The following is a 17,313-nucleotide window of genomic DNA, read 5'->3' as shown; positions in this document are numbered from 1 at the left end:
AGCTTTGTATTTGTCAGTTTCTTTTATTCCACTAAATAGTTATCTTCGCAGGACTCGTAAACTAACGTATTAGGTAATAATGTACTTCCAGCAGGATTTAAAGGCAGGGCAGCCACAGCCTGGATATGCCCTTTTGAAGGTAAGAGTGCTTCAGCTGCCTTAGCGAAAAATTGCTATGAACCCTCGGTCATCCCATTCTATTTTCTCGATTCGAGCCGAAGTTGATTCTATTGCACATGATGATGCAGCTAAAATGCTGCGAAACCGGTCGTGCCTATAAATAAAGCACTTACAGCTGAAGCGGCCTTATCTTCAAAATCATATAATGTAGTTAACACCAGCAATATAAGACGATAATAATTCACTACTTTACGTCATTGTAATGTATTAATCTTAAATAAAATCAACAATTTTCACTTTTCCCTACACCCGGATATTCGTCCCCACGGGATTAGTGAAACATGATTCACGCAATGTAAACAGAAATGCAAGTCAAGGTTATGGAAATGTTGCTTTATTGGTAAGCTTCTCATTAGGAAAGAAATCTAGTAAACTAGAAAGAGTCGAACTTTCAGGAGAATCTGTCCGAACAATTTTTCTTAGTCAAAACGTAGAGATACAGGGTGACAATTATTGAATTAAATCAAATAAAATCGTAATATCTTCTGAACGATTTGCGTTAGGGCGCTCAAACTGCACAGTTGGCAGCAGGGCATGATGGGAATTAGTATGTCAAAACGGTTTTGTGCAGCGACGAAGCTCACTTTCATTTGGATGGGTTCATCAATAAGCAAATCTAGCGCATTTGGGTGACTGAGAATCCACATATCGCGATCGAGAAATCTCTTCACATCCAACGGGTGACTGTGTAGCATGCAATGTCCAGTCACGGAATAATCGATGCGGTATTGTTTGATGGCTCGGCGACTACCGCACGGTAGGTGTAAGTCCTGGAAGATGATTTCATCCCCATTACAAAAAGTGATCCTCATTTCGACAAGATGTGGTTCATCCAAGACCGAGCTTGACCCCATCGAAGCGGGAGAGTATTTGATGTCCTGAAGGAGCAGTTTGGGGATCACATTCTCGCTCTGGGATATCGAGAGGCCACTGGCATCGGCCTCGATTGGCCGCCATATTCTCCGGATCCAAACACATGCGACTTCTTTTTGTGGGGCTGTATTGAAGACAAAGTGCACGGTAACAAACCCAAAACAAATTGCTGAGCTGAAAACAGTCATTCAGGAGGTGATCGGCAGCATCGATGTTCCGACACTTCGGCAGGTCACGCAGAATTTCGTTATTCGTTTGCGCCACTTCATCACCAATGATATTAAACATATCGAACATGTCATTACGTAAATCCGAATACCTGTAGTATTGTAGTGACGTTTACATGTTGAATAAAGTGTGAGCACGCCGTAGTTCGTAACTAATTTATGTTTTTTTTCTCATATAGATCAATAAATGTCACCCTGTAAACAACATGCATTAAACATCGTTTTTTAAACTCTCATATCACGTACTTTGTTCGAATCACGAACCATTTTTCATGCCTTTTATAAGTTCAAATTGCTGAATTTGAGTGCTTCATACCCCATTTATACAGAGCTGCATGTGATACGTGGTATTCATTGCGTGATGAGTGAAGTATATCGTCATATCAAGCCTTCTCCAGACTTCTGCAGGCATACGCGTCGTTTTTGCTTTATCGTGTTTTCAGATGACTTTGCACCTTCCATTAGAGTGTCGTGTCAATCTCGTTGAATCCAATAGGGAATTTGTTTGATCCCTCCACTACTCTCTCACTTGGCTACATCAGCTGACCACATCCGTTTCACTTTCTTTACTGCCGTTTACTACAGCTTGTTACACAGTCCATTTATTTGTCTGCCTTTTCCTCCCAGTAATTCTCAACGGGTAAGTCTGCAATTTTCAAGAGTTGCACTGAACTTTTGAACGTTTTTCTCATTAAAAATCCATGTCTCACTTGCATAATTTGGAGCTAGTTATTAAATTTTATTCCGGGGCTGCATTAATTCTTGTATTGCCTTTTTCGCAAACATGTATATGGTAAGTTGCAGTTGTTAAAGAAAAACATCTTTTGGATGCTGCACCCAGTCTTTTATTTAACCTGTGCACTCAGACACGTTTCGCCATACTTTAACATATCTTCAGTGAAGGTCCTCAAATATTTTCGTCTGCACATATAGGATACTATTTGCACATATAGGTTTTAGATAACAGTTCACTGAAGTATTAATAATGAAACAGAAGGTACTTACAGACCAGCGTCTAGTTCATTATTTTTAAATCAGACAGCTTTCTCTCATGTGGCTTTTGGCATATGGTATTTCGTTTCCTCCTTGATTCAGAAATTAATCTGGTCATCACCGTAACATCTAGTAGGAAAGACTGCAGTTGTGCAGTTGTTAAATTTTGTGTTTCACTGTAGGTTGCTGTATAAGTGTTGTGTGAAAGTTTGAACCACGACGCGCTCTAATTAATTTTTTTTCTTTTTCCGTTTCCATGGATCACGCGCCAATATGAATGCATCTTTCTTTATGCTTCTTTCTTCTTCCTCCAGTATTCTTTCGTCTTCTCACCATGTATCCTTTATCTCTTCTTATACCATTTTGAGTCTGTCTTCTTCGTCCTCCTGCCTTGTAATCTTTCCATGTTTAACACTTTCTTCTTTATCTCTTTACATTGCGTCTTTTTCACTTATGTTGTTTCTTTCCAAATCTTCCCTAAGTTTTTGAATTCCAAGTTGTTTTTGACTTCTTGTCCCAAAGAGCTTAAAAATCTGTTTGGTTAATCTGTTGCCGTTCATTCCGTATAAATGCCCTTTTCTATGTTGCGATATACTTATTCATTACTTCTCAATTTTCATAGCTCTGTATTTCTTAGCAGAACAAGTATTTTTCGAATGATTCTTCTTCTAATTAATTTATTATTAACGGATTCTGAAATCAGTTGTAAAATCGTACCTTCGAGTATAGAAATGCATGTAAGCCGAAACTACTACTTTTAGTGTCTCTAATTCCATCAGCGTCGCCTGGTTTAATTTATCTTTATTCTTTTACCATTGTTTTGATTTTGCTGATTTTTATCTTTCAGTCTGTTTTCAACGCAGTATTCATTCCGTTCAATTGCTGTACCAAGTCCTTTGTCGTCTCCGACAAAATTAGACTGTCATCGGCATATTACAAGGTTTTTGTTTTACCTCCTTGAACTTTAATTCCCTTTATAAATTACCCTTGGTTTCCTTTGCTGCTTGCTCAGTGCACTAATTGAATAACACTGGAGTAAACTACAACACTGTGTCACTCCCCTCTGAACCACTGCTTCCCTTTCATGTCCTTCAACCCTTGTACACGCAGTATTATTTCTGTACAAGATGGATGTAACATATCTTTAAATTTTATAAGTGGGCTGCTTCTATGTTGGCAGCGCTGTGTAGCGCTTTGCATTGGATCTCTGACTGCGCTTTCTTTGTAAGAGACTCTTTGGCTGGTTCGGCACGTTGTTGGAAGTAAATCGCCAGTAGTGTTGGGTAGTGGAAGTTAGTCGCCAGCAGTGATGGAAGTACGGTTGGGCAGTTGGAAGTTAGTCGCCAGCAGTGATGGATGTACTATTGGGCAGTTGGAGGTGAACAGCCAGCATTGATGGATGTTAGATGTTAGAAGTTAGCATTGATGGAGGGTAGAGGTCTGAAGTGTTAGCGTAGGCTAACGACCTGTACATGTTCGACTTGGAGACTGAATATTATCTATGATTATATACCTTTGTACTAGATGTCAATGACGATTTATATTCGTATCTGAACTGGATGTCACATTGCAACAAAATCTTTCGTTTGCTAACCACATGCCTATTAGTAGTTAGTGGCTTTAGTAGCTGGAATGTTTTATTTATCTGGAAGTGTTGTCGCTTGCTGTATTGCAGTAGTTCGCTTAATGAAGATTTTTGTGAGGTAAGTGCTTAATTAAATGTATAGGGTATTGTTAGGATTTCTTTTTAGTCAGGGCCATTCCTTTGAATTAATTATTTGAAGTCAGGTTACTTTTTTTTTTTTTTTTTTTTTTTTTTGAGCTGTCAGATTGTGGTGCGATATGAGATTGTGGGTCTCAGTCATTCAGCAATTTAAGTACAGACTCACACATTTAAATAAAGAAGTTTCAATTTATTTTATTCCTGCTACCTTCAGAATTTCAAAGAATCTTTTCTAGTCAAGTTTGTCAAAAGATTTCTGTAAGTATTCTAATGAATCGAGTTTGCCTTTCTTCAACCTTTCTACGGTAAATCGTAGGGTCAGTATTGCGTTGTGTGTCTCTACATTTCTGCGGAAACGAAACTATTTTTCCCTGATGTCAACTTCTACTAGTTTTTTTCCTATTTTACTGCAAATATTTCGTGTCACTACTTTGCAGCCATGATTTATTAAGCTGATGGTTCGTGCAAGTGACCGACGAGAACTTCAGTCTCTGTTGACACATTGTGGACGTGGAACAGCGGCTGGTCAAATATTTAACAATGAAATTCGTCAAACAGCCGTGCAATTGACAAGTTATTCTATTTAATTTCCGCTACCAGTTTCGGCAATTCTTTATGCCATCTTCAGGCCCTATACGCACCTCTCAAAAATAATCGATACTGGCATACTGGGGCTATATGTTCCTGGATGTCGTGAATTCGTACTTCAAGTGCTTCCTGCGAAGACTTCACTGCAACTCAAGTGAAGACTTGCAGTCAAGTATTCGAAGGAAACACTTGAAGTACGAATTCACAGCATCCAGAAACATACGCCCCCAGTATGCCAATATCGATTATTTTTTCGCTGTGCATATGGGGCCTGAAGATGGGGAATGAATTGGCTCTGAGCACTATGGGACTCAACATCTTAGGTCATAAGTCCCCTAGAACTTAGAACTACTTAAACCTAACTAACCTAAGGACATCACACACACCCATGCCCGAGGCAGGATTCGAACCTGCGACAGTAGCAGTCCCGCGGTTCCGGACTGCAGCGCCAGAACCGCTAGACCACCGCGGCCGGCCGGGGGGGGGAATGAATTACCGAAAGTGGTAGGGGAAATAAAATAAAATAAAAAAACTTCTCAATAGCACGGCTGTTTGACGAATTTCATTGTTAAATAGATGAGAACTTCTGTGACAAGAGGACACAGAAATAACCGAGCACAGTTACCGCTGTGCGTGGAGGGCGAGATACTGGTGGCGACGTGGCGATGCCGTCCTTTGTTGCAGGGCGAGCCGCTGGGCACGGTGGTGCTGCAGGACGCGGACTCCCCGGCGGCCAACCGCTACCGCTGGCGCTTCCTCAACGACTCGCGGGGCCTGCTGGCCGCCAACTGCTCCTCCAGCGCCATCAACGGCACATTCGTCACGACGATCATCAGCTGCAGTACGTACCGCCGCCTTCCGCATTAACAGTAATATACAGGGTGTTACAAAAAGGTACGGCCAAACTTTCAGGAAACATTCCTCACACACAAATAAAGAAAAGATGTTATGTGGACACGTGTCCGGAAACGCTTAATTTCCGTGTTAGAGCTCATTTTACTTTCGTCAGTATGTACTGTACTTCCTCGATTCACCGTCAGCTGGCCCAATTTAACTTCGATGCTTGTGTTGACATGCCACTCATTGGTCTACAGTACTAGCATCAAGCACATCAGTACGTAGTATCAACAGGTTAGTGTTCATCACGAACATGGTTTTGCAGTCAGTGCAATGTTTACAAATGCGGAGTTACCAGATGCCCATTTGTTGTATGGATTAGCACGGGGCAATAGCCGTGGCGCGGTACGTTTGTATCGAGATAGATTTCCAGAACGAAGGTGTCCCGACAGGAAGACGTTCGAAGCAATTGGTCGGCGTCTTAGGGAGCACGGAACATTCCAGCCTATGACTCGCGACTGAGGAAGACCTAGAACGACGAGGACACCTGCAATGCACGAGGCAATTCTTCGCGCAGTTGACGATAACCCTAATGTCAGCGTCAGAGAAGTTGCTGCTGTACAAGGTAACGTTGACCACGTCACTGTATGGAGAGTGCTGCGGGAGAACCAGTTGTTTCCGTACCATGTACAGCGTGTGCAGGCACTATCAGCAGCTGATTGGCCTCCACGGGTACACTTCTGCGAATGGTTCATCCAACAATGTGTCAATCCTCATTTCAGTGCAAATGTTCTCTTTACGGATGAGGCTTCATTCCAATGAGATTAAATTGTAAATTTTCACAATCAACATGTGTGGGCTGACGAGAATCCGCACGCAATTGTGCAATCACGTCATCAACACAGACTTTCTGTGGACGTTTAGGCAGGCACTGTTGGCGATGTCTTGATTAGGCCCCATGTTCTTCCACCTACGCTCAATGGAGCACGTTATCATGATTTCACACGGGATACTCTACCTGTGCTGCTAGAACATGTGCCTTTACAAGTACGACACAACATTTGGTTCATGCACGATGGAGCTCCTGCACATTTCAGTCGAAGTGTTCGTACGCTTCTCAACAACAGATTCGGTGACCGATGGATTGGTAGAGGCGGACGAATTCCATGGCCTCCACGCTCTCCTGACCTCAACCCTCTTGACTTTCATTTATGGGGGCATTTGAAAGCTCTTGTCTACGGTACCAAATGTAGAGACTCTTCGTGCTCGTATTGTGGACGGCTGTGATACAATACGCCATTCTCCAGGGCTGCATCAGCGCATCAGGGATTCCATGCGACGGAGGGTGGATGCATGTATCCTCGCTAACGGAGGACATTTTGAACATTTCCTGTAACAAAGTGTTTGAAGTCACGCTGGTACGTTCTGTTGCTGTGTGTTTCCGTTCCATGATTAATGTGATGTGAACAGAAGTAATAAAATGAGCTCTAACATGGAAAGTAAGCGTTTCCGGACACATGTCCACATAACATATTTTCTTTCTTTGTGTGTGAGGAATGTTTCCTGAAAGTTTGGCCGTACCTTTTTGTAACACCCTGTATACTAGTATTATGCCTAGTTTTTCACGACGACACTAGGTTGCAGGCAACTGCGCTACCGGCCACTGCGTGTGCGCGCCGGGCATTTGCGCAACTCGTTGGTGAAACTAAAGACTTTCGGCGTGTTCCAACTTTGACGACACTAGTTGCATGCGTTTTGAGGTTAGGTATGTCCGTAGAGTGTAGAGAAACTAAAATATGAAGTGGGAAACGGAGAATAATGTTCGCTTTTTGAATATCTGTGCTTTGCATAGGTGTTGTGGGGTTTCAGTGATGCTGCTTACAAACATAAGCAACATATTGCTGCTTCTGAGACCGTCATGTGCGATCAGAAAACAGATGGTTTGACAATATTTGAGCTGAAGGGCAAAATTTATTGAATTAGGAGCATATATACAACTGAATGAAGGGAAATAAAGGAAGTGTAACTCTAACCTGGAAATGCTCTCGTCTACAAGATTAAAATCCCATCGTTCGAGTTGGCCGACGCTTTGTTAAGGAATATTGTTGACAGGAGGAAAGGCTACACAAATCATGAAGCTGCATTCTTAATTCAATATTCATCTATTTAAAACGTTGCAGCAGTGTTCCCCATTGACATATGTTTGAATTTTGAAATATTGCCACTGTACAGATCTATCTTCAAGAGAGTAGTTTGGAAACTGTTTGCTTCTTAATCCGGCCTGCTTCGAATAATTATTGCTGTTAATGTTAATAATTATTACCGTTAATGTTAATAATCATTAGTGTTAATGATAGAGCGTCATCACGAACTAAAACCGCATCTTCTAGCACGCCGAGTGTTCTCGGTTGTAATGCACGCAATGTGATATCTAATTTCAGTTCTGGAGGCAGTGCTTCATGCATTACAGTATCTTTATTCCATATCGCATAATTAACTCTGTTTAGAAGAAACGTGAACAGGTCTGGTGACATTCTAAGATAATTAAATGAACTTCTTCGGTCTTCAATTATAAATTATTTCAGCAAGGATTCTGAGCAATCGAGATGACGTCTTTTCTTCATCCAGTCACGAATCGAAACAAGTTTCTTTTTCTTTTCTTATGCAGCGATTCCACGCAACATCCTCTAACTACATCACAAATTGTGCAACGTGCTGTTGCTAAAACTTTGATTTCAGACGTGACTCAGGAGCCCACAAAACGACGAAACTGAAGTGTATACTGGTGTCGCCGTGCTATAGTCAAATACGAAACCGTTTTCTTTCAACTCATTCCACGCAACGAGTGGCGCAACCCAATGTCGTCGTGTAAACTAGGCTTTAATGTAACGTGACAAACGCACAATAAAGAAACTCACTCTGCGGAACTACGCCGCAACATTATCAGAATCTCATAACTCACAAGTTGTGCGAAGGTCTCCGCGTTATTATTCTTTTTTTACAGAAAGTAAAAGCAGACAAGGAAGACAAGACAGCCAGTTTCTTTTTCAGATCCATTGACTGACGCCACTGACTCAAAAATGGCGAGTCTTGTTCTCACTGATGTCCTTGTGCATTAGCTGTGTTGCGTCATGAATACATCTGTTCTTACTGATTTCAGAGCGTTCCATTGTGGGTACCCCGTTGTTCATACACTGTTTGATCAGAAGTATCCGGACACCCGTGTTTAATGCGGACACACCAGTACAATACCAGGCGAGGCGTGTTCTGTGGTCAGCGGAGAAGCAGCAGCGGAAGAATGGGTCGGTCAAGAGAGTTCCGCGACTTCTAACGTGGACTGGCCGTTGGATGTCACTTAACAAATCCATCAACGACATTTCAATCCTTCTAAAGATACCCAAGACGACTGTTGAAGATTTGACTCTGAAGTGGAAACACGAACGAACAACCACTTTTAAATGAAGACGAAGCAGACCTCACGTTCTCACTGACAGAGTACCTGGAGCACTGCGGCGGATGGAGACAAAAAAAAAATCACGTAAAATCAGCTTATGAAAGTACTCGTGTATTACAAAGTATTTCCAACAGTCCAGTTAGCACAGTGCCTGTGCACAGGGAGTTAAAAAGACTGGGGTACAGTGGCCGAGCAGCTGCTCGTAAGCCATGCATATCTGTAGTCAGTGCTAGGCGACGCTCAATATGATGTAAAGAGAGACGCCACAGAGCGGTAGATGACTGTAAACGAGTAATTTGGGGTGATGAATCACACTGCACCCTGTGGCAATCCGATGGAAGAGTTTGAGTTTGACGAATCCCTGAAGAACTTTACCTGCCATCTTGTGTAGTGGCCAACGGCCTTTCCGCAGTAGTAACACAGGTTCCCGTCAGATCACTGAAGTTAAGCGCTGTTGGGCTGGACTAGCACTTGGATGAGTGCCTATCCGGTCTGCCGAGCGCTGTTGGCAAGCGGGGTGCACTCAGACCTTGTGAGGCAAACTGAGGAGCTACTTGATTGAGAAGTAGCGGCTCCGGTCTCGTACACTGACATACGGCCGGAAGAGCGGTGTACTGACCACATGCTCCCTCCGTATCCGCATCCAGTGACGCCTGTGGGCTGAGGATGACACGGCGGTCGGTCGGTACCGTTTGGCATTCATCGCCTGTTCGGACGGAGTGTGGTGTAGTGTATCTTGTGTAGTGCCAACAGTTAAGTCGGAGGTGGTACTGTTACGGTATGGTCGTGTTTTCGCGATTGGGGTGTGGTCCCCGCTGTTTAGTACAAGAAAACGCTAATTTCGGAAGAATATGAGCACGTTTTACAGCATTTTGAACAGCGCACAATAATTAAAAAAAAAACAGTTTGGAAACGAAGATCGTTTCTGTCAGCATGACATTACACCCTGCCATAGATAACATTAGTGAGTCAATGGTTCGTGGACAATAACATTCATGATATGAGCATGGAACGCCTTTTGACCCCAGTGTCCAACATCATTCAGACAAAATAAATGTCGGGTGAACAGCCTGGTATGAGTGTGCATAGGACACTGTATTTCGGCAATGGACCACGTTGCCATCATCAGGTGCGCTGATGTACTGACCGTCGGTGGGCCGGCGCCAGGTATATATAGGACAATCCCCCTCCCGCTCCTCCCTCAGGCGCTTCCTATGAGTCGGTGCGGTCCGCGCCCCGCGCACGGTCCAGGTGCAGCGTCCGTTCTCCCGCCGTCTGGGCGCTGCGTCCTAGGTCTTCTCGTTCAGGAGGGTCTACTGGCACCGCTCTCGTTATTCTTCCCTCCTCCCCCGAAGTCGGTACACTTTGGGAAATATCCTTTTTTCTTAATCCGGGTGATCGCGGGTTCCCACGCCATGCTAAGGATGTAACCGCTGTCACGATTTAGTTGTGGCTCCCTTACTCTGATCTCTATGGCTTCTTCGATGACACAGTCCCAGTATTTGGAAGTCTATGTCAGGACTTCGGTTTGGTCATAATCCATGCTGTGGAGATCCGACAGGCAATGCTCAGCGATTGCCGACTTACTGGACTGTTGCAGTCTAGTGTGCCGTTGGTGTTCTCCGCATCGGTCCTCAATGGTACGAATGGTCTGCCCTATGTATACAGTACCGCATTGGCAAGGTATCTGATAAACTCCTGATTTACGTAGACCAAGGTTGTACTTGACACTACGAAGAAGGCTCTTGGTTTTGCTTGGAGGACGGAAGATGCTTTTCATTTGGGGTTTACGTAAAATGCGTTCAATTTTTCCGGATAAGGCCCCAAAAAACGGAATAATAGCCAAGGCCGCCTCCTCCTGAGGTTCATCCTGAGTTTCCGCCAGTGCTGCAGGTGTGGGATGTACAGCCTTCCTTCTAACCGTTCCTCCGAAACACGGTCTTCAGATGGTCCAATTCTTGTTGGAGACTTTCCCTGTCGGAGATGGTGTGAGCTCTGTGTGCAAGAGTTTTGAGCACGCCATTCTTTTGTGCCGGGTGGTGGCAGCTATCCGCATGTAGGTACAAATAGGTGTGAGTCTTCTTCCTGTACACGCTGTGGCCCAAAAAAATCACACCGAAACCACGAAAAGCATCCCCACCTTCAGCGTACTTCACTGTTGGTACTACGCATTACAGCAGGTAAACTTCCCAGGTATTCGCCAAACCCACACTTTTCCATCGGATTACCACAGGGTATAATGTGATTCATCACTCCAAATCAAACGTTTCAAGTCATCCACTATGCAATGGCTTCGTTATTTATACTTACCTCAAGCGTCTCTTAGCGTTGACTGCAGACATGCGTGGTTCATGGGGAACTGCTCGACCATTGTACCCCATAGTTTTTAATTTCCTGTGTACAGTCACTGTGCTAGATGAACTGCTCGTAGCACTCCAGAACTCACCAATGATTCTTTCCGCTGATTTCGTGCGTTTTTTTCTTTTTCTTTTTTTTTTCAGCCTGTCGCCGGTATGCTCCACGTTCTATGTCCGTCAGTACATGAGGTGGGCCTGATGTTAGTTTAGCTGTATTTGTTCCCTCACAATCACACTGCCAACAGTCGACATGGGCAGCTTTAGAAGGGATGAAATATTCTTGTAGAAATAATTCAAAAGCCAAGATCGCTTAAATACTGTTTACTGGATAACCGGTTTCAACACACTGAAGATGCCATCATCGGATCTGTGAAGACACAACATGACAGGTTTGAGGGTGGGCTTACATGAGTTACACTATATACATTACTATTAGTAAAGTACCACATACCTGAATGTAGATTAACATTTACGAGTATAAACCATTTGGATATAACGATACATGAGGCAGACCAGTTGATATAAAATTCATTGTCACAAAAAATAAAGAACAACTGCTCTCATGGTCACTCTCTCCCACAAGATATGTAAAACGGCAGCCACTGGATAAAACTATTTGATACATGACCGCTGCTCGACTGACAACGGTCGGCATCACACTACCCTATTCCGCGCAGGTATACCTGTGCATACACTTACTGTACATACTATACATATTGCACAATAACGGTAAATTATAATAGTAGGTTTGTAAGGCGCTAATATGGATAATGCCTTTGCTTCAGATGTTTTTACTTTGTAATTAACGTACTTTATAGTACGTATAGTATGCACAGTATGTATAGCATGTACAGTAAGTGTATGCGAAAGTGTTCTTTGCATGGGTATTCTTTTAGCAGTAACAGTAAAGTGGTAAAGTAGTAGTAATGAGTGGTTATACCGTGGGACTGTGTGTGCACTGCTGGGACAGCGCTATCTAGTGGCCGGTTGTGAACCACTAGAATCGCAGCAGGTACGTATACCTGCGCGGAATAGGGTAGTGTGATGCCGACCGTTGTCAGTCGAGCAGCGGTCATGTACCAAATAGTTTTATCCAGTGGTTGTCGTTTTACATATCTTAGGGAAATTAATGACCATGAGAGCAGTTGTTCTTTATTTTTTGTGACAATGCATTTTATATCAGCTGGTCTGCCTCATGTATCGTTATATCCAAATGGTTTATAAATGTTGATCTACATTCAGGTATGTGGTACTGTACTAATAGTGATGTATATAGCGTAAATCATGTAACCCCTCCCTCAAGCCTGTCGTGTTAAATCTTGACAGATCCGATGATGGCATCTTTAGTGTGTTGAAGCCGGTTATCCAGTAAACAGTATTTAAGCGATCTTGGCTTTTGAATTATTTCTACAACAGTGTGATCGCTCCACTACGCACTATGTGTTCTCTGTGAAATATTCTTGCTGGATCTATTGCTCAGGTGGGTAGTGTACTTTCAGAGCTACTGAGATCTTCAGACTGACAACTCCCCCTGCATCTCATTCTGACGGGACCACATTTGGTGGCCCCCTTTACGTGGGGGTGTCCGAATACTTTGGTCGTGTAGTGTAAGCGCATTTCAACGTAAGCAGGCCAAGTCATTCAGTGCCAGGCTGAGAGCCATCCAGCTCGGCCTGTTGCACGCCCTGTGTCAGGATGCAGCCCTCCCCACTCGTCTCACGGCTGTCTGCCGGCAGGTGTGTTCGCGGCGCGGGACGAGCAGCTGGCGGGCGGCGACTACCGGACGGTGCTGCGGCTGCAGGACGCCGCACACCCAGACGTTTACGTGAGTACCGCCATGCCACTGCCCGGCAGTCGTGCACACCCTCTTCCATTACTCACACTGTGTCACATTCACCATCATTTTAATGCACTGATCTCTAAGAGCCAAGCGTAGGCGGGAAAAAGCAGGGGAAGAGGAGAGCTATAACTGTAAATGATACTCGAGTTTTTCTCACAGCCGGCCGAAGTGGCCGTGCGGTTAAAGGCGCTGCAGCCTGGAACCGCAAGACCGCCACGGTCGCAGGTTCGAATCCTGCTTCGGGCATGGATGTTTGTGATGTCCTTAGGTTAGTTAGGTTTAACTAGTTCTAAGTTCTAGGGGACTGATGACATCAGCAGTTGAGTCCCATAGTGCTCAGAGCCATTTGAACCATTTTTTTCTCACAAACAAGAACTGTGCCATCAATACACAATGGAAAACTATCATGCCAGTAATGTTTACTGAACACGTTACGGTGAACAGGACAGTAAACGAAATATACACTACTGCCCATTAAAATTGCTACACCACGAAGAAACGTGCTACAGACGCGAAATTTAACCGACAGGGAGAAGATGCTGTGATATGCAAATGATTAGCTTTTCAGAGCATTCACGCAAGGTTGGAGCCGGTGGCGACACCTACAACGTGTTGACACGAGGAACGTTTCCAAGCGATTTCTCATACACAAACAGCAGTTGACCGGCGTTGCCTGGTGAAACGTTCTTGTGATGCCTCGTGTAAGGAGAAATGCGTACCATCACGTTTCCGACTTTGATAAAGGTCGGATTGTAGCCTATTGCGATTGCGGTTTATCGTACCACGACATTACTGCTCGCGTTGATGGAGATCCAATGACTGTCAGCAGAATATGGAATCGGTGAGTTCAGGAAGTTAGTACGGAACGCCGTGCTGGATCCCAACGACCTTGTATCACTAGCAGTCGAGATGACAGGCATCTTATCCGCATGGCTGTAACGGATCGTGCAGCCACGTCTCGATCCTTGAGTCAACAGGTGGGACGTTTGCAAGACAACAACCATCTGCACGAACAGTTCGACGACGTTTGCAGCAGCATGGACTATAAGCCCGGAGAACATGGCTGCGGTTACCCTTGACGCTGCATCACAGACAGGAGCGCCTGCGATGGTGTACTCAACGATGAACCTGGGTGCACGAATGGCAAAACGTTTTTTTTTTTTTTTCGGATGAATCCTGGATCTGTTTACAGCATCATGATGGTCGCATCCGTGTTTGGCGACATCGCGGAAACGCACATTGGAAGCGTGTATTCGTCATCGCCCTACTGGATTATCACCCGGTGTGATGGTATGTGTGCCATTGGTTACACGTCTCGGTCACCTCTTGTTCACATTGACGGCAATTTGAACAATAGACGTTACATTTCAGATGTGTTACGACCCGTGGCTCTACCCTTCATTCGACCCATGCGAAATCCTACATTTCTGCACGATAATGAACGACAGCATGTTGCAGGTCCTGTACGGACCTTTCTGGATAGAGAATATGATCGACTGCTGCCCTGGCCAGCACATTCTCCAGATCTCTCACCAATTGAAAACGTCTGGTCAATGGTGGCCGAGCAACTGGTTCGTCACAATACGCCATTCACTACTCTTAATGAACTGTGGTATTGCGTTGAAGCTGCATGGGCGGCTGTACCTGTACACGCCATCCAAGCTCTGTTTGACTCAATGTCCAGGCGTATCAAGGCCGTTATTACGGCCAGAGGTGGTTGTTCTGGATAATGATTTCTCAGGATCTATGGACCTAAATTGCGGAAAAATGTAATCACATGTCATTTCTAGTATAATATATTTGTCCAATGAATACCCGTTTATCATCCGCATTTCTTCTTGGTGTAGCAACTTTAATGGCTAGTAGTGTATATCTCGTTTCTGTCTCTTTCGAACATGTCCCAATGAACAGACACCATTTTGATCCTGCAACAGACACAAAGGAACTAAAGACATTAGCTACCGGTAGGCACTGATTTATATTAAGGGGGCAAGTTGAAAATTTGTGCTAGACTGAGATACGAAATGGGTCTAATGCTTAGTAGGCAGATGCGCTGATCACTACGCCACATGGACACCGTGGGTTGCTGCAATCATTCGAATGTCCAAAAGAACAGACAGCACGTTTCTAATTAAGGTGATGACGGTTAACGATCTCTTCAGTGCAGATGCACAACAAGCTCGAACTCTTACGAGACTCGGTGAGATGCTGCGGGTATTGAGGCTAATGAGCAGGGGCACTACATCAGCAGTGTGTTGTATAATTGAGAATCCTGGTCTGATGGGATGCATGCTAGAGTAGTGCGTGCATTTGTAGTGACCCCTGCATCTCGATAGCATTGTGCTCAGCGCATCTGCGTAGTATGAAGGAGATCTGACACATATTTTCAACTCGCCCCATTGATATAAATCAACACTCACTGGCAGCTAATATCTATAATTACTTAATGTCTTGAGTTATATTTATTTTATTTTTATTTGTTTGTCAAGTTCCTTGGGACCGTGTGTCCTAGTGCTACTGCATTCATTGAAAAAGTTCCGAGAAGGGGATGTCGTTTCATCGCGAAATAGGCGCGAGAGTGTCACGGATATGAGAAACGAGCTGCCGTGGCAATCTTTAAGACAAAGACGTTCTTCTCTGTTACAGAATGTTTCCACAAGGTCTGAACCACCAGTTTTCTCCTCCGAAAGAGTATAGGAATAAAATACATTACAGAGGAAAGTTCTCACACGTGTACAGGATAGAAGGGATGTGCGGCAAGGAAACCTTGAAACTCAGATTTGATGACGTGGGGGTTATCAAAGATATTTTTCAGTTCTGCTGGAAGCGTGCAGAAAATGAAACGTGCAGAGTAGCGTACACTTTGCTGTACTAACTTTAGGAAGTGATATGAGAGTGGAATCAGTTTTACGTCTAGTGCTTACGGAATGAATATTGCAGTTTTTGAAATTGATTAAGTATTGTCAACACTAATTCCCGTGATAGAGTACATATAGAGGGATGGGGAAGCAGAATTCCGAGGCACGTGAAGAACGTCCGACACGAAGTTTGTGAAATGACGCCGCGGATCAGCCCGAGCGCCCTTTTGTGGTCTAACAGTATTCATGATTGAAACGTGTCCACCGGGCTTGATCCCTGGAGGTAACACTTCTTATGTTCTGTTTTCCGCAGTACCTTGAGCGCCAATCATGTGTGCTTTAAGTGTCACTCACAAAGTTTATCGCTTCCTGTGTGTTCTGATAGTTTTTGAACTTAGATTTTTTTATGTGCGATTTTTCCCGTGTGTAGCGGATACAGGGGCTAGTAGGAATAGAGTTTGGTTTTTGATTTTTCTATGTTTTTGTGAAATACTTGGAGAGATTCTGGTGATTGCTTCCGATTGCTTTACTTTTTGACTACAAAATCATGTTGCTTCCATTAACTAAATACGTATTTAGATAACCACAAAACACTTTTCCTGGAATCTTGCAACTGTGCCAGCTAAACGAAGGTGAGTGGTTGGTAGGGATACCACTGGGAGTGAGTTGGCTTAAACTGATGTGGACTGCGATATTTAGACATAACACGGGTATTTTTGAAAAAAAAAACATTTTGACTCTGGGTAACTTCTTTCTGAAAGAATAAATTTCTAAGAAATAAAATTTGAACAAAAGTAATTTCTGCCTAAATTTATAAATAACAATATGAACTGAAAAGCATGAACAGGCAATGAATTCTTCAAGAAAATATAATATCTGTTTATTATTATAGCTACCCGTACTTTTTGAAATAGAATTAGTTCAATAATTTAAATCAACCATGAATTTTGGAGTTGATCACTCGTTTATTCGAACAAGTGGATTCAATTTTCGACATTTTTACTTTGGTTGTACGAAACTGAAACATTCTCATCTGGCCATTTCCAGTTTTCCCGTTTTCATCAGTGGCGGTCACGCGTATCTCGTTGCCATCGGTGTCGAAATCTTCGCAGGGTACTGGCGGGTACTGTAGTTTAAAAAAAAAAAATTCATTGAAATGTATTCAGGGCGATCAGAAGGCCCTTGAGATTGTGCGGTATTCGTTGTTCGTCTTGTTCTATGTGACCTTTTGGTATTTTTTGAGGTTTTCTAAGGTTCTTGCCAAGTGTCGAATGAGAATCTTCACAGTCGTCTTAGTAGGAGGTCGAGGGTGAAAGCTATTCGCGTCGGAGAGGTTCTTCAGCCTCTGAACCATTGTTAAGGAAGGCTGAGCTGTCGTCATTT

The 17,313-nt window shown here is 43.7% G+C and overlaps 1 protein-coding gene across 1 annotated transcript in view; it reads left to right on the top strand.

Moving 5' to 3' along the window:
- Positions 1-17,313, top strand: part of LOC124594195 — a 294,437-nt gene that overhangs the window by 251,986 nt on the left and 25,138 nt on the right. The window contains exons 6-7 of the mRNA XM_047132553.1: positions 5,269-5,425; positions 12,969-13,057. Of these exons, the coding sequence (XP_046988509.1) occupies positions 5,269-5,425; positions 12,969-13,057 (246 nt within the window). The remainder of the gene's footprint in view (positions 1-5,268; positions 5,426-12,968; positions 13,058-17,313) is intronic.

The sequence above is a fragment of the Schistocerca americana genome, chromosome 2, assembly GCF_021461395.2.
Source record: "Schistocerca americana isolate TAMUIC-IGC-003095 chromosome 2, iqSchAmer2.1, whole genome shotgun sequence".
Classification (NCBI taxonomy): domain Eukaryota; kingdom Metazoa; phylum Arthropoda; class Insecta; order Orthoptera; family Acrididae; genus Schistocerca; species Schistocerca americana.
This window is presented reverse-complemented; position numbering and strand designations above follow the sequence as displayed.